Below are 18,762 nucleotides of genomic sequence, written 5' to 3'. Positions count from 1 at the left end.
AATCGGAGGTTCGCGACATCTCTAGTCAGAGCACCTGATCTGTATGCTTGTTGAGGGGTTGTGGCTAAAAGTATTAGTGACACAGGATCAGCAGGAGAGTCAAGCAACTGGTATTATTTTAAAAGGAAAAATCCATATCTTTAGTTTAGCTCCCCTTTAAAGGAATAGTCAGGCAAAAAAAAAAAAAGTCCCCCGCCGCCAGCTTTCTCATTCGGCAGGCCGCATTGTGTACATTTTTACGTATTCCCGCTGGTGCAGGAACGTATGTGTTAATGTCCCTGCACCAGCGGGAATGTGTAAAATGTACACAATGTGGTCCGCCGACCCTGAGGTTGGCAAAAGCTAAACTAGCTGGCAGGGGGGACTGGAGCAACAGTGAGCGACTACGAGGGCACAGGATGGCTGCATGGGACTGGTAGAAGCCCCAGGTAAGTGAAACTTTTTTTTTTTTGCCTGACTATTCCTTTAAGGGTCTTTTTTCATTGTAAAGTGTACAGGGAAAAAAAATAAACAGCCTTTTCCTTGTTAGTTTGCAATGCGATGTTTAATGTGATCCCATTCCCTTGTACTGAATGGAGCAGACAGCATGAACATAATGCAGCAAGTAGTGCATTTGTGGTTTGGCAAGAATCACATTGCATTCATGGAAACAGCAAGATGGGCTAAGAGGAAGCCCAAGTCATGGCAGTTCACTGATCAATGCAATTTTTGGTTTGCGTGTGAATTGTGTGCAGTGGGAAACAGATTTAACTCTTTAGCAGCCAACTTAAAGGCTTGCAAATGCTCCAGGCCAATTTATTTTGGTGTTTTTTTTTTTTTTAATTTCTCATTTGTTACATTTCCTTGCTACTACATTAGTACTGCTATAATGTGTATTTATGGCCACTTGTCACTAGGGGCAGTGTGACAACAACCGAAGACTTCTGCTTTCAGTGTCTACATTTTCTGCTAGCAGAGAGACATCAAAGCATTCCAAGAATTTACAGCACAAAGTTCTGCTAGTGGAGGTCAAAAGCAGTGCACTCATCTCTAACAAGATAATTCCTTAGAATCTACTAACAGGATACTAGCTCACTTGAGCGTTGGTGCAACAGATGGAAAGAACACCGCCCAGGACTAGTAAGCAATTTTATTGCTTTGTAGGCATGTCGTTTACTTAAAGGGAAGGTCCAAGCAAAATAAAAAAATGAGTTTCAATTACCTGGGGCTTCTACCAGCTCCATGCAGCCATCCTGTGCCCTCGTAGTCACTCACTGCTGCTCCAGTCCCCTGCTGGCAGCTTGCCGACCTCGGAGGTCGGCGGGCCGCATTGCGTACATTTTTACGTATTCCCGCTAGTGCAGGACCAATAACACATACATTTTTACGAGTTACTGTTCAATGCGTAAATTTTTGTGTATTGAACCAGTAATGCGTAAAAATGTATGTGTTATTGGTCCTGCACTAGCGGGAATGCGTAAAAATGTACGCAATGCGGCCCGCCGACCTCCGAGGTCGGCATGCTGCCAGTGGGGGACTGGAGCAGCAGTGAGCGACTACGAGGGCACAGGATGGCTGCATGGGGCTGGTAGAAGCCCCAGGTAAGTGAAACTCTTTTTTATTTTGCTTGGACCTTCCCTTTAAGCACAGGTGGGTGGAGCCATCTCCCAAGTGTACCAAGGAGTAACATAAAGCAAGCACATTCTACATGTCTGATCTGTACAAATTCACATATAAAAAGAAGATCACAATAGGTACGCTATTTACATATGTCAACGATGTCCACTGTGAAACGATCAGATTCGGCGATCCCAAGATTATTTTTGGCCACCACCCAGAACGTGGTGTCAATATACACCTGAAACATCAACGACGATAAGGTGCAAGAGTTGCTTTGCTTGGCTATGCAGTCCTCTCGCGCTCCATCCCGCCTGTAGAGAGAGAGTGAATAGAGGTTATTACATGAAAAAGCACAAATACAGCTCAGCTTCCCTTTGGAGTTGGCATGTGTTGCGGAAAAAGTCAAAGAACAACACACAGCTTGAAGGAAATTTGTAGCGAGTGGAATATGGAGACTGACATCTTTCCTATCTGCCTGGGTGTCATACTGATGCTTTGGCTTCAGAAGTTTGAGTGACACCCCTACAGCAAGATGGTAGAAAGTCTAGTCAAGATTAGTTACAGATTATCTGATATGCATATCAGCTCAAGTCCGTACGTAAAACAGTAAGGAGTCTTTGGGCAAGGCTCCCTAATGATCCTGGTTGGCCATGGAGCGCGCCACATGTGACTGCAGCCCTGAATTGTTTTGAGTCCACCAGGAGAAAAGCACAATACAAAGGATATGCTTCTTGTCTTGGTAATAAATTATCTGTTGTCCTCCTTGGCTGAGGGCAGAGGAAACCGAGCCAGAGGATCAGCATCACAGCCAACTTTAAATCTGACGGTAACTTTGCAAAAGTGCAGAAATGTATTAATGTACAATATATTTAGATTATCTTTATTTAGCAGCAGGAGACTGTATTTAGCATATTCACTTTTTTTTGGGGGGGGTGGGGGTGAGATAAAGTATTACAAATTAATGTTTTACAAAAGCATCTCTTTACTGCTACATTAAAAAGTTCTAACATTACAGAAACCAAGTCCCCTGACAAACTGACCTGTAGGACTTCTATTAGCCTTGCGCCACAGCACTGAGAACAGGACAGCCTCCTAAATACAAGACTTCATGTCTAACCAAGGAGAGTTCCCATGACAGGTTACCAAGCAACAAAATGGCTTCAAACAACTATTTTCAAGAACACTAAACTGATGGTCGCGAAAGCCACTGCTCCACTGACACCTACTGCTGAAGTTCAAGAGCAATGCGGTCTTCCAGGAGGAATGACTTAGTCGAGCTGCCAGTGTACCTACCTCCCATTGGTGTCAATGGAGAGTCGTGTTGTGGACCAACTGTTGGAGGAGAGGACACACAAAAAAAAAAAAGTAGTGGCCACACGACCACCTATGTCTTCTTGAAAATGATAATTGTTAACCAGAAATGTACATGAGAAAGGTCAGTCCCACACTTCTTTCATAATTCAGGTGATGGAGAAAAGATGAAGTCCTTGACCTCCTCCATCAGATACCTTTATATCTTGAGAAACCAGGTGGTCTCACCATCAATGTCCTCAAGTCAGCTCTCTTGCCTTGACCATCACAGCCTCACTCTTCTCTGCATGCTGGATTGTTGGGGGTGTATAGTGACAGACAATTAAGCGCACTTAACAAGTGCAGGGCACTATTATGAGGAAGCATATGGAGGAATTATAGTGGTAGTTCTCACTGAAGAAGTCCCAGACAAAATAGAACCTGTGGGTGGTACCAGCTCTGCTGTTAACCAAAATTATTAAAACCGAAACGTCACAAAAAGATAATTTGTGGGGAGTAGGTTAGAAAGATTCTGACGTTATGAGATCCCCTTACCTGGGTCTCTGTTTTTTGAAATGCCCATATTTGGAGACGGCGGACTTCCTGCCTCTTGCCCTATCTGCAGGGGAGCTAATAGAGTCGTACTGCAGCAACTTAGAGCTATAGTCCTGGTCCAATGCCTTCCTATTGCATGGCAGGAAAGACAAGCAGACACAGAAGGAGAAGACAAGCAAAGAGGTTAGAGAAGCTGGAGAGGAGGACAAGAACACAGGTTATAGGTAAAGGAGAACTCCGCACAAGAATACAAGAGAAGCTGAAGAAAGCCAACAGTCAAGTAAAGGGAAATTTAATGCTATAAAGTGTTAAGTGCTGTAATCCATTCCAACCAATTAGAAACCACTTCTTTACTGATCTGACTGCTAATTGAGCCTGTCTGGGAAAAAAAAATCTTAGGTTTCGGGAAAGGCTGGGAGTTGATTCAAATTTGTGCAAATTTTTATGCAAATATATACAGCTTGAAAATGGACCAATCAGTTTAAACATGATTGGTCGGTTTTCAATCTGCATATATTCGCATACAAATTTGCATAATTTTGGAAGAATTTGCATCTCATTGATCAGCCCCACTAGGCACATGTTGTAAATAAAGTCCTTAAAGGGAAGCTTGAGGCTGGTTTCACAGTGGGACGTTTAAGTCCCACGTTACAGCAGCCAGTAATGCAGCCTAACTCACAGCACTGTAAAATCAATGTGCTGTTCACAGTAACACGTTGCGTTACATAGTAACGCAGCACGTTTAAAACAAAGTGCTGCATGCTGTAAGTTATACTGGGCTAAGCCACGTTAGACTGCTTGCACATGCTCAGTAATGTTGGAGGAGGAGGTCTACCCTCCTCCTCTGCGGCCAGCCACATGGCTAATATTCACTGCACTGCAGAGACTCGTGGTGGGACTGTAGTGTTGTTCGGATCATGAACGAATTGTTCATTTGAGCCGGATCTTTTTTATGAGTCGAATCAATCGGATCACCACAATGAAAGATTCGGTTCACAGTGGATGTCTGGAAGAAACAGGAAAATACAGAATGTACAGTGCAGGGAAAGTCCTGTCCTGCTAATCATTTCACCCAGTCTGTTTCCCTAGTAAAATGATTCAAATAATTCGGTTCAAAGATCCGGATCTTTTCAATGATCGAATTCAAATGATCCGAATCCTTAAAAAGACCTGGAATTCCTATGACTAACCTGGAGCGGCCGCTTTGAGAACTGCATAACGCTGCCCAATCTGACGTTCAACTTTAACACCACCATGCGTTGCATTAGGGGCACGTTATGCGACCATAACGTCCTCTAAAACGCAACGTCTTGGTGTGTAAGTAGCCTAAATGTCAAGTGATATGATGAGACAGACGTGTATGTACAGTGCCAAGCACAAAAATAACTAGGCTGCATTCCTTTTCTTTCTCTGCCTGACTTAATATTCAGCCTTACAACTGACCGGTTTTCTCCAGTCTGGATCCAGTGGGACTATAGCATCCCTCACTGACAAGGAATTAAAGCCATAAAATACTTTCCTGGCAGAGACTGGGCTGAGAGCAGTGGAGAAATAAAAAGGCCAATAGTTTATATATTTTAACACTGAGATATGGGAAACCGGGTTTCATTAAGCTAAAACAAAACAATAAATCTGCTTTGAAGTTTTTAAACAGAACATAAAACTGTGGGATATCTAAAAGTTATTTTTAGTAGTAGGATGATAGATACAATTGTCTCAGTTTATTTTCACTTAAAGCAGACCTGAAACCTGAACTTCATCTCCGCTCTAAATGATAAGCAACAGCATAATCTTTAAAGAACAAAAAAAAAAAAAAGGTTTCTATGTTACAGCCGATACAAATCCTGCAATAAATAAGCAGTGTGTTTACTACCTGCTTTGGTGGAAGCAGAAAAAGGGTTAACACCCTGTGTTTACAAAGTAGCTGCTCTGCCGAAGCAGCCAGCTGACACAGCTGAGAGATTAAATTACACTTGTAATAAGTCACAGATTAGGGGGAATTAGACAAGCTAAACTTTCTAAATACATACATCTATGTTTTCCTTCTGTCCTGTGCAAGAGTTCAGGTCCATTTTAAGTTCCACTTTAAAGGTGTGCACCCTCCTAAATGGTTCAGATCGGATAGTAACAAAATACAGAACAAGAGTACACGAAAAACCAACAATCTTATCCAGTCTATCTGAAATCATACAGACAGCCCACTTACCACGATTGCTTCAGGGTGTAGTTGGTGGGGATAAGCGTTGGTCGGCCCGGGTCCCAGGTGCAGGTCAGCCTATCCTTATTATAGCAAATGCAAGACAAGTTCTGTGGCTTTTCTGGAGGATCTGCAAAACACACAAATATAAAGTTTGTATTGCATACAAGTTACGGGGATTGCAGAAAGAGCATGTGGGTAAAGTGGTGAGGGTTTTCATAATTGCTGAGCTCTGGCTCGTAAGGAACATCCCACCCAATGTAAAAGAAGCAAATCTGTCTACTGTATTAATTTCAGCAACCACAGATGACTACTCAGACGTCTCATGGCTTGGACCTGGTAAGAACAGAGAGAAGGCAAACATTCATGACTTTTCCAAATTTTGTTTCTGCCTTAACTTTGGCATTGGCAATGAAAGTGCTTTTCTTGATTACTTTCAATTCTATAAATACCTCCTTTCCCTTGTATAATGTCCAATGTTAATATCCTTGTTTCCCACAATGACCGACAGGTCTGCAGAATAGCCTGTCCATGCTACTACCTCCACCATTCAGGAAGAGCCATCTCAAAAGCCTTCAGACTCCAGGACAGCGGTACAAACAGAACATTAAACCTTAAACATTAAGCCATTAAACCTTTAGGCTACTTACACACCAGGACGTTGCGTTTAGGGGACATTATAGGGCACATAACGTGCCCCTAACGCAACGCCTGGCGGTGTTGGAGCAGGACGCTACCAAGAGCCGCGTTACAAGCAGCTCTTGGTGCGCCTGCTCTGTCGGAGGCACTGCGGAGACCACGTGAGCGGAGCTCTCCGCATCACGTGGTCCCGCCAGCCAATCCGCGGCCGCTCCAGGATGTAAACACTGCAGGTGCAGTGAATAATAAGTAGCCATGTGCCTGGCTACGTAGCGGCCTCTCCCCGCCCATAAAATGAAAAAAAAAAACCAACCCTATTGAGCATGTGCAAACAGTCTACAGTGTACAGTACTGCATGCAGTACGTTATGTGGACGTGCTGCGTTACACTGTAACGCAACGTGGGCACTGTGAACAGCCCATTGATTTTTCATTGCTGTGCGTTGGGGTGCGTTACAGGCTGCTCTAACGTGCGCCTGTAACATCCCACTGTGAAAGCAGCCTTAGCAGCCAATTTAAAGGTTTGCAAGTGCTCCAGGCCAAATTTTTGCAAATTTTTATTTCATCTTTGTTAGATTTTCTTGTTTCTAATTCGTACTGCTGTAATGTCCATTTATGGCCACTTGTTACTAGGTGGCAGTGTGAGACAGAGGACTTGTGCTTTCAGTTTCTATATTTTCTGCTAGTAGAGAGAGATCAAAGCATTCCAAGAATTCACAGCACGAGTTCTGCCGACTGAGGTCAAAAGCAGTGCACTTATCTCAAGCGAGAGAACTATTGAAGCTAATGGGTTAATACGCACCCCTGGCATGCATCCAGCCTAGAGCTTGAGAGAAAGCAGACTAGAGGAACCCTCACCATCACACAATGTTAAATGTCCTCCATTGTCCTTTATAAGCTCACAAGCCTGGGCTCTCTCACCCTTTTGTGTCTTGGAAGTAGCTACACATTCTGTTCGTCATGTTACACTTACACTTATCACTGTAATTACTATGATGTCTACCAATTCTGTATTATGCACCAGCATCCATTGTGTGTATTATGTACCCCATGTTGGTTTCTTACTCTGTAAAGCGCCATGGAATATGTTGGCACTCTAAAAAAAAATCACTGTTTATAACAATCCACACTGGCTCATCAGGCACCACCCACTACAGTTTACAGAGGCATTCTGGACTCCAAACATTACGTTTTTAAAACTAGGATTGTCTTGTATAGGGATACAAACATTGATGATCAATGAGATGTAAATAATTACTACTTTTCATTCAAATTTCATGTAAATTAAATGCAGCCTGAAATTTGACCAATCAGAATAACGTCCTGTCAATTGGTCCAAGGTCAAGCTGGATAACATTTACATGAAATTTGCATCTCATTGATCATACTCAAACATACAGAAGCTCACCCGCCAGTCAGGGGAGTGGTTTCATGCACAGTTCAGACACCTCTGGAGCCTCCCTCTTCTCAGCAGAATCTGTCAGAAGGTAAGCAAGCTCTTAAAGTGCCCATTAACGATCCATCGTTTCCAATTGCCACGGTAACTGATCAGAAATGATCGGTCGTGTCCATTAACGCCCACATTTCCGCTAACCAATCCAATCTGTAAAGGTTCCCATTAATGCCCCTCGACCTGAGATGCAATAGTTTCCCATCTGCTGTACTGGAGGAGTACTAGTAGTGATCACATTTCTGTGGACACCCTTTAAGGGGGATTGTCGGCCTTAAAATCAAATTCCATTTACCCACTGCTCTGTGTTCATTATGCAGCCTGGAATCTCAACCTGCATTGCAAGCACTTTAATGTAATCAGAAACGTTTCTGCTGTAATAAATCTTATCTCAGTCAGACTATTTTTGCCATCGCCGACCAGGGAAGCTGGTCATCCCCCCTCCCACATTCCTGCTCCTCACCGATTGGCTGAGGGTAGAAAGCAAGCCAGCTATGACAGAGCAGATTTTAGGAAGGAAAAAAAAGTAAGGGAGGAAATGACATAAGTATTGGCTTCAGTGAGAGGGAATCAAGATGGCAAATGCCAGGAATAGAATTCTATTTACTATTTAAAATTCACTAAATAAAAATGTGGACAGTACAATACATCTGTAATGCAAGTAGAACAGGCAGTTCTCTATGTGTATGTGGCTGGATGGTGTAATGGTTAAAGGGACACTTAAGCCAGAAAAAAAAAAAGTTTTACTCACCTGTGTCTTCTACCAGCCCCCTGCAGCAGTCCTGTGCCCTCGCAGCCACTCACTAATCCTCTGGTCCCCCGCTGCCAGCTAGTATCGTTTTTGCCGACAGGCCCGTCAGGACTGGCCACGTGTAGCTTTTTCCGCATTCCCGACTGTAATTAGCACTATTGCGGGCCGCAACGCGTCCAAAAATACGCGTTGCCGCATATCTAAGCGTTCGTAATGCGGCAACGCGTATTTTTGTACGCGTCTCGGCCCGCAATAGCGCTAATTACAGTTGGCCAGTCCTGACGGGCCTGTCGGCAAAAACGAAACTAGCTGGCAGTGGGGGACCAGAGGATTAGTGAGTAGCTGCGAGGGCACAGGACTGCTGCAGGGGGCTGGTAGGAGCCCCAGGTGAGTAAAACTTTTTTTCTGGCTTAAGGTTCACTTTAAGGGCTCTGCCTCTGACACAGGAGACCTGGGTTCGAATCTCGGCTCTGCCTGTTCAGTAAGCCAGCACCTATTCAGTAGGAGACCTTAGGCAAGTTTCCCTAACACTGCTACTGCTTATAGAGCGCGCCCTAGTGGCTGCTGCTCTGGCGCTTTGAGTCCGCCAGGAGAAAAGAGCGATATAAATGTTATTTGTCTTGTCTTTTCTACTTATGTGGTTTTTTCCTGGCATAGTATGGCTGATCCTGCAGCTTTAAGCCTGGTAAACCATTTCAATTAGGATTAGCCAATCAATGCAATCAAACCAATTTTACCACCTCCATGCAGTAGGAGGGTCAACAGATATTGAATATTATAAACAGATTGTATAGTTAAGGTCTCATACTACATGGAAGTGGTAAAATCGGCCAATCAAAATTGGATTTGTGTACACACCCTTAGGAGGGGAGAGAAAAAAAAAAAAAAAAAAAAGGCAGAAGCTCTTACAGCCCATGTTGAAGAAAGCACCATGTAGAGTGGTCTTCACATGTCCATATAAATTGATGTTGCAGTTGAGGGTATTGCTGGAGCTCAAGGCATGCTGGAATGTCACGGCCGACACTGACTCGTTGGCTGTGTACTGGCTGTCCGGGATCCTCTCACCGTTTATCTCCCAATACAGCTCCTCAGCTCTGGTCGCGAAGCCGCTTTCTTGCACGCAAGTTTGGTTCAGCACGCAATACACAGTGAGGTTCCTGTGAGGCTCAACCGCGTAAACCAGCGGCTCGATGCGCGCGCATTTCGTGAGGGATCCACCTGAAACTGGTCACAAATACAAATGTTAGCACACACACAAAAAAACAAAAACAAAAAACTAAAAATTCGTGTGATAGTGCACCGAGGAGAAAACCTCTGGGATTTGTATTGTCCTTTGTTACCCATCTGAGCACATCTATCACTTGTAAGACCAGATCACAGCTTTACAGCATGTAGTCAGGTGTTTTCATACAGAGAAGACCAACGCTGCATGCAAACACTTAAAGGGACCCTGAGGTGAGAAGAATAGGGAGGCGGGCATCTTAATTTCCTTATAAAAATGTCAGTTGCCTGGCTTTAGAGTGTACTGGAAGTTTGACCATTTCTTGAGGCAGGGACAGCATTTCTACACAGGGACGGATCTGGGGGGGGGGGGGGGGGGGAGAGATCGGAAGTCTTCGAGAGCCGAGTCCTCCCGATAGAGGGCGCTCACGTGCGCAGTGTGGAGCGGCCCATCTTCAGGAGTACTCGGGCTCCCAAAGACTTTCCGAAGTCACCTTCGCCTGGCAAAAGGAGCAGTATTTGACCAATTTAGTCAAATACTGCTCCTGGGGACAGCGCAGCACCGCGGACACCGGGAGAGGAGAGAAAGGCTCATTAGGACCCAGAACCTTCTCTCTCCTTAAAGGGAACCTAAACTGAGAGGGATGTGGATTTTTACTTTTAAACAATACCAGTTGCCTGGCAAGCGCACCCCTGATCTGGAATAACTGGTGACATTTTCTTTCTTTTATATAATTGCCATATCACTTTCTGTGCTGTGAAGCACGACTTTAACCCTTGGGTTATTGGAACTAATCTTTAAAGAAAAACATGTATTTGTTACAGTTGATACAAATCCTGTTATAAATCTGAAACTGTCTACTTCCTGCTTTCATGGAAGCAGACATTGTTAACATCCTGTGTGTGCAAATTAGCTGCTCTGCCATGGCAGAGGAGACCCCTGAGCTGCTGACAGCTGAGAGATCAAATTAAAGCTGTGATTAGTCACAGATGAGGGGTAATTAGACAGGCTAAACTCTAAATACATACAGGGCGCACTTCTCTATGCTTTTTCTTCTGTCTTGACAAGAGTTCAGGTCCACTTTAAAAATAAACTTTACTGAATGTAACAATTAAAACTGCGTATATTTTACAATAGTCATTTATACATTTAGATGTTTGCCTAATTTAAAATCTTTCCCTGATTTTCTGGAAGTTGCACCTTGGTAAGTTAAACTCAACTTTTTCTTCCTGCCTCAGTTGTCCTTTAACCCATTCGGGACCAACACGCTCTGTCCCCTTAAAAGGAACCTGACGTGTGAGACCTATGGAAGCTGCCATATTTGCTTTTAAACAATACCAGTTGCCTGGCAGCCCTGCTGATATTTCCGGTCAGTCTAAATCACACACCCGAAACAAGCATGCAGCTAAATCTTGTCAGTTTTGTCAGACAGCTGATCTGCATGCTTGTTCAGGGTGTATGGCTAAAAGTATTAGAGGTAGATGATCAGGACAGCCAGGCAATGTGAATTATTTAAACAGGAAACAAACAGGTCAGCCTCCATATCCTGCTCACCTCAGGTTCCCTTTAAAGTGGACCTGAACTCAGAACTCCTCTCTGCTCTCTAAAAGATACACAACAGCATGACAACCTTTAGGCTGAATCCACACTAAAGGGGCCCATACACTCAGCCGATTGTCTGGCCGATTGATCGATCAAAATAGAATAGATTGCTCGATTGCAAATCGGTTGACCGATCGACCGTTTGGCGGCCGATTTCAATCGATCTGGCAGGGTGGAAAATCTAGGTCGATCTGTTGAGATTGCTTATCATTTTGCATTGGCCCTAATGGAAATCTGATGGCAAAAATCAGATAAATTTTCAATAGATTTCAAACTGAGAGCTATTGGAATTCTATCCTAGTAAAAAATGTTCCTAAACACATCAGATAGATCAGAAATCTATCTGCTGATCTATCTGCTGCTAATCTAATGAGTGTATGGCCACCATTATAAGCGCTTTTGGGAGTGTTTGCGTTTGATTAGCACTAAACAAAACAAAACAAACAAAGGCAAAAGACAAACACTTATATCATGCTTTTCTCCTGGAGGACTCAAAGCGCCAGAGCTGCAGCCACTTGGACTCGCTCTATAGGCAGTAGCAGTGTTAGGGAGACTTGCCTAAGGTCTCCTACTGAATAGGTGCTGGCTTACTGAACAGGCAGAGCCGAGATTTGAACTCAGGTCTCCTGTGTCAGAGCCCTTAACCATTACACTTTCCAGCCACGCTCCCATCCACTTTCATTAAAATCCTGGTAAAAAAAACAAAAAACATCACATAACTTTTTTTGGCCACGATCACATTTGTGATTTTAATGAAAGTGAATGGAAGAGATTTTCAAAAAGCTCTGAACGCAAATGCTCCCAAAAGCACTTATAGTGCGGATCCGGCCTTAAACAGAAAACATGTATTTGTTACAGCTGATACAAATCCTAATATAAATCTGCAGTTTCTACTTCCTGATTCATGGAAGCAGACATATTGCTTACAGCCTGTGCTTTCAAATGGGCGTATCTGCCGTGGCAGTCGTGAGACACAGAGGAGTGATCAAATTACAACTTTATGCTTTCCTTGTGTCCTATGCAAGAGTTCAGGTCCACTTTAAGGTGAGGTTTGCCACTACTTTATCAATTTTCTACATAAGTTATAATAAAACGATCACAAAAAAAACTAACAAAAAAAAAAACAAAAACCAGTAGCAGAAATCTCCAGCATTTGTCCTACCTGCAGCAATAACAGCAAAGAGCACACAGAGTAACTTCAAGGAGATCATGGTGGTGGTACCTGAAAGGGGAAAGAATACAAAAATAAATAAAAACATAACCAAGTAAATAAGAGCTATGTAAATGAAGTGCACAAACGGAATAGTAGACAAAGCTTTAAAGCAACTTGAAGTGAAAATAAACCGATGAGAAGCAAATGTTTCTATAGCCCCCATTCTATATGCAATGCCCCTGGTATGCCATGTTGGCCTGATTTGTAAATAAGGGTTAAAATCCGCTTTCAACATCTCGCAGTACACTAGGAGATTTGTACAGTGTTCCTTCAGCTTCCATACAGACACATCTTGATCTAACTGTACTCAGAAGTGTTCGTCTCAGAGACACACACACACCCACACAGAGACACACACACAGAGACACACACACACACACCCACACCGAGACACACACACACACCCACACCGAGACACACACACACACACCCACACCGAGACACACACACACACCCACACCGAGACACACACACACACACACACACACCCACACACACACCGAGACACACACACACACACCCACACCGAGACACACACACACACACCGAGACACACACACCCACACCCACACCGAGACACACACACCCACACCCACACCGAGACACACACACCCACACCCACACCGAGACACACACACACACACCCACACCGAGACACACACACACACACACACACCCACACCCACACCGAGACACACACACCCACACACCCACACCCACACCGAGACACACACACACACACACCCACACCGAGACACACACACACACCCACACCGAGACACACACACCCACACCGAGACACACACACACACACCGAGACACACACACACACACCCACACCGAGACACACACACACACACCCACACCGAGACACACACACACACACACCCACACCGAGACACACACACACACACACACACACACCCACACCGAGACACACACACACACACACCCACACCGAGACACACACACACACACACCCACACCGAGACACCGAGACACACAGACACACCCACAGACACACCCACACAGACACACCCACACAGACACACCCACACAGACACACCCACACAGACACACCCAGACACACACAGACACACACAGACACACACAGACACACACAGACACACACAGACACACACAGACACACACAGACACACACAGACACACACAGACACACACAGACACACACAGACACACACAGACACACACAGACACACACTTATGATTTCTAATTAGTTATCAATGAGAGTTATGCTACAGATGCCGAGAAACTCCTTTACATCTCTTTGAGAAAAAAAAAATGCTAGTTGTATGTAGGATTGGAACTGTACACATGTACACAACACAGGTTTGTCTCATATCACTCCAGGTACACTTAAAAACCTGCAAGAGAAGCTGCACTCTAAGCAATGCGGACAATGACAACATGATACAAGCAAGCAGTGGCCAAGGATCCTCTCAGTCCTAGTTACTAGCCCTGTGTGGGCAATTTTTGGCATAGCCACAAAGAAAAACCATAACCAAGAATTAAACTTCATCCCATTTAGTAGCCGATACCCCTTTTCCTATGTGAAATCTTTACCTGTACTCAAATGGATCATCAGGGTGTCTGTATGGCTAATACTGTGGTAAAACCCCTCCCAGTGTGATGTCAGGACCATGGCCCTGACAGTTTCCTGTCTGTGAACCTCATTGCATGGGAGAAATAGCTATTTACAGCTGTTTCTAACTGCCAAAAAAAAAGCAAGCAGCATCTCCTTCCATTGACACCACCTGCCAGCAGTAAAAATGTCACCGTGATAAAATGTCAGAAAGTAAGTCAGGGAGATATTTTACAATAGACAAACACTGATTAAACTGATTAAGTCATTTATACACAATTATTGTAAAAATAAGTTGTTTTTTTTATTACATCATTTTCACTGGAGTTCCTCTTTAAAAAGGGACTCAAAGGTGCGAGTGAAATGGAGGCTGCCATATTTCCTTGTAAACAATGCCAGTTGCCTGGCAGTCCTGTTGATCTTCTGGCATACATAGTGTCGGAGTCAAAACCCTGGAACAAGCATACGGCTAATCCAGTAAACCTGAGTCAGAGTACGTGATATTCATATGCTTGTTCTGAGTCTATGGCTAAAATTATTAGAGACACAGGACAGCCAGGCAACTGGTATTGTTTAAAAGGAAATAAATATGGCAGCCTCCATATATCTCTCACCTCGGGTTCCCTTTAGATCTTTGCATGGAAGCTGAAAGCAAATCAGTCAGCTTTAAGTATCTAGCCAGTATTCCCACCAGAAGCCGTTTTATGGAGTAATGACCATCAAGTCCATCATTTATTAGAGATTCTCAATCAGACTTAAAGCGGATCCGGGATGAAAAACTAACTATAACAAGTAACTTGTCTATATGTCTTATCTAAGGATTAGATAGATTACATAGCAAATCACAGCTTCAAACAGCTTTAATAGAATATGATTATTTATTCCTGTGATACAATGACAGCGGCCATGTTGTTTGTAAACATTACACAGAGGCAGGCTTATCTGCAACTTGAGCCATCAGCCTAATCTCCTCTCCTCCTCCCTCCTCCCCTCTGCCTCTGAAATCAATGGCTAGCAACACCTCCCCCTCCTCCTGTCCAGACTGAGCTCCCATGAGCCCTTGCTACTGCCTTGGCTCTCTGAAAACGTGTGGGCGTGGCTTTTTAGTTTATAGGGAATTAGAGTATTAAAACAAAAAGAAAAAAGTATTTGGCTTGAGGAAAGCCCTATAAACAATAGAAAAGGAACACAATTATGCAATGTGTAAAAGTTCACCTCGGATCAAAAAACTGATGAGAAAAAAAAACAGTTGTATCTATGCCGAGTCTCTTTGACTTTAGATACAGTTTTATCGCTGTAATTACTTATCAGTAAGGGTTATGCTATAGTCCGACTCGGTCCCACCCGGATATAAACTGTCACTTGCATACCTGATGTTTAACTTTTTCAGGCAGAGGAAGACAAACAGAAACACAACCTAGTTATATGTGTGCTTGGCACTGTACATATCCCATCAGGTCACCTCAGTTGTCCTTTAGGGTGCCCATACAATTCTCCCTGGCAAATTCTATCGCTGATCGAATCTGCCATAGAACGATGCCCCAATTTCAATAGATTTTAAGGCAATAAGCAGTAACAGCAGTTCTGCCAACAAAGTCTGCTCTTAACTCCAACTAGGACAAATCGGCTCATATTACATTTCTCAAACATAATTTAACCTGCAGAAGACACTGATAAATAACTGTCATCTACACCAGCTTCCAGAGTTGTGCTTTAAATCCTTCCAGAAAGAGCGTTCCCTAATCTTCCAATCTCTCTGCACTTCTATACTGTGGGTGGACAATATGAGATGGCGGAGCATGTAGTGGTTAGCGTTCGCCTTGCAGTTCTGGGTCCCCGATTCGAATCCTAGCCAGAGCACTATCTGCACAGAGTTTGTATGTTCTCCCCGTGTCTACATGGGTTTACTCCAAGCACTTTGGTTTCCTTCCACATCCCAAAAACATACAGATAAGTTAATTGGCTCCCCCCTAAATATTGGTCCTAGACTACAGTACATACACTGCATGATACATACACAGACATGACTATGGTAGGGATTAGATTGGGAGCCCCTCTGAGGAACAGTTAAGCGACAAGACTATCTATCTATCTATCTATCCACTGTACAGCGCTGCAGAAGATGTTGGCGCTATATAAATAATAATTATTTCAGAGTAGTAGGTCTCTAAATCTACACCTCTCTTTGCGGAATACACACATTCTAGAGCCTTCCGCCCAGCTACAGAGAATATTGTGGATGCAGCAGAGGGGGTAGAGCACCCACTTATAATTGTCTGTCTGCAGGAAACCTGAGGCTGCTGTCAGATGAGCGTTTTACAGAATGGTAAGAAAGCTGCGGTTACTGGAAATGCAGAGCTGCGCAATGTAAAATTTTAGAAATGACCTTTGACCCAAAGCTGATTCTAGGATTCAAGGCAAGACCGATTTCCCAGAAAGCCAAGAGAAAAAAAAATAAAAAGCAGTTTACTGGAACTCCCTGTTACTGTAACATGCTCAATTCCTGCCTTCCCTTCAGCTATGTAACAAAGCCAAGGACTGGCTCCCTCTAGTGATCACACGGGAGTGTTGCAATGATTTAAAGAACACCAGAAACTGATGTCAGGATTTCTGCTGCTGAAAACTTAAATTTCACATCAGAGTTTAAAATGACTTTCAGAAGCTTTTCTTCACACTTCCTGCTGTTTTATGGCAAGCCTGTATCAAAAACTTCTCTTCACATCTCAAATTCTATAACACCGGTTTGAATTTCGCTGTGTCGTGCAGAATTGCGCTTTTGTGTTTGTCACACATCTAATGGCATCATATTTCTGTTATTTTTTGGCGTGCTTTGCAATTTTTTAACGTTTTTAAATAAAGCTGTAGGGATGCCTTTTTTCCCCAGGGATTCGAATGTAATGCAGGTCAATGGAGATGCAGAAAAATTGCAAGTGTTGCATGAAAAAGCTCAGCGGCCCCCCACACACTGCAAATCCGATTTGTGATTCCAACTTGCAATTCTGATTTTCATTTGATGCCATCAAAAGAATAAAACCGCAGCATGCAGTATAGAGATTTAAAAATCTGAATCACATGGAGTGTGCAAGAACCCCAAAAAGTTAACGAATTGGATACATTCTCACAGAAAAAAAAAAAAGTCACACCGATAACCCTGTCAGTAACTTTTAGGGCCCCGTCTCCACTTGTGCGTTGCGGATTCGTCACGGAATCCGCATTAACGAAATCGCATGCGGATTCCGCAAATTTTCATGCGAATTCGCATCCCATTTCGCATGTATTACTATGTATGCGACATATCAGTGCCTGTGCGCTTTTCTATTGGTTCCATGCAAAATCTCATGCTAATTTGCATGAAAATTTTCATACCAAAACCGCACGCAAATTTCCTATTGCATACATTGTATGCGAATCGCATATCACTATGCGAATTCTGATGGCACAGATTTTTTCGGCACAGAAAAACGCAAACGAATCCTGATAAGTGTTAACAGTCCCATTCACTTGTATTGCCCATGCGAATTTGCATGCGGGAAACGCATGCGAAATAGCGATAGTGGAAACAGGCCCTTAAGCCTTGTTCACATTGCGTTCGGCTCGCGTGTCGGTCCGCGGTGGGCTTTTTTTTCCCCCGTGATTTGCAGCACGTTCGCCTCAAAAATGGCCCAAGCAGAGCTTTTCAAAGCGGGTCGCAAACGAAGCGCTCCGATATGAACTCTCTCAGAGAATCATTGCACAAGCGCTTTCAGGGCAATTTTGAAAATCGCCCGCGCTTACAATTTTACAAAACGCCTATAATGTGAACAAGGCCTGAATGAAGTAATTGTTTTCTCTATAATAAAGCCACACCATGGTAATATTTTATAAACAAAGTAAACTTGGACTGTAGTTCAACTTTTAACAATCAGGCCATTCAAGACCGGCTGTCTGGATGCTTGTATGAAGTTTCTTATGAAACATTACATTTTACAGACACACACAGACACAAAGACACACACACAGACACACACACAGAGACACACACACAGAGACACACACACAGAGACACACACAGACACAGACACAGACACACACACAGAGACACACACACAGAGACACACACAGAGACACAGACACAGACACAGACACAGACACACACACAGACACACACACAGACACACACACAGACACACACACAGACACACACACAGACACACACACAGACACACACACAGACACACACACAGACACACACACACAGACACACACACACAGACACACAGACAGACACACAGACACACACACAGACACACACACAGACACACACACACAGACACACACAGACACACACAGACACACACAGACACACACAGACACACACAGACACACACAGACACACACAGACACACACAGACACACACAGACACACACAGACACACACAGACACACACAGACACACACAGACACACACAGACACACACAGACACACACAGACACACACAGACACACAGACACACACAGACACACACAAATTGTCATGAAGCAATACTCGCCGCAGGTCTTGGATGACGACAGACTTTAGTAACGTAATCCACAATCCAGCAATAACATTTTATGCACCCCCTCAGTTCTCCCAGTTTTCACCCAAATAATGCAATACAGGAA

General features: G+C 43.7%; 1 protein-coding gene across 2 annotated transcripts in view; it reads right to left on the bottom strand.

The window, feature by feature from the left end:
- IL6ST (interleukin 6 cytokine family signal transducer) overlaps positions 1–18,762 on the bottom strand; it is a 99,712-nt gene that overhangs the window by 40,508 nt on the left and 40,442 nt on the right. Inside the window, exons 2-6 of one of the 2 annotated variants that reach the window (XM_068251232.1) lie at positions 12,467–12,526; positions 9,390–9,704; positions 5,651–5,771; positions 3,445–3,573; positions 1,747–1,910 (exon numbers count right to left, since the gene is read on the bottom strand). In XM_068251232.1, coding sequence (XP_068107333.1) covers positions 1,747–1,910; positions 3,445–3,573; positions 5,651–5,771; positions 9,390–9,704; positions 12,467–12,515 — 778 coding nt within the window. In that variant the 5' untranslated portion in view covers positions 12,516–12,526. The remainder of the gene's footprint in view (positions 1–1,746; positions 1,911–3,444; positions 3,574–5,650; positions 5,772–9,389; positions 9,705–12,466; positions 12,527–18,762) is intronic. The other variant, XM_068251233.1, reaches the window with a different exon arrangement.

The sequence above is a fragment of the Hyperolius riggenbachi genome, chromosome 1 (genome assembly GCF_040937935.1).
Source record: "Hyperolius riggenbachi isolate aHypRig1 chromosome 1, aHypRig1.pri, whole genome shotgun sequence".
Classification (NCBI taxonomy): Eukaryota; Metazoa; Chordata; class Amphibia; order Anura; family Hyperoliidae; genus Hyperolius; species Hyperolius riggenbachi.
Note: the sequence above shows the minus strand (reverse complement) of the source record. Positions and strands in the feature narration are given on the sequence as shown.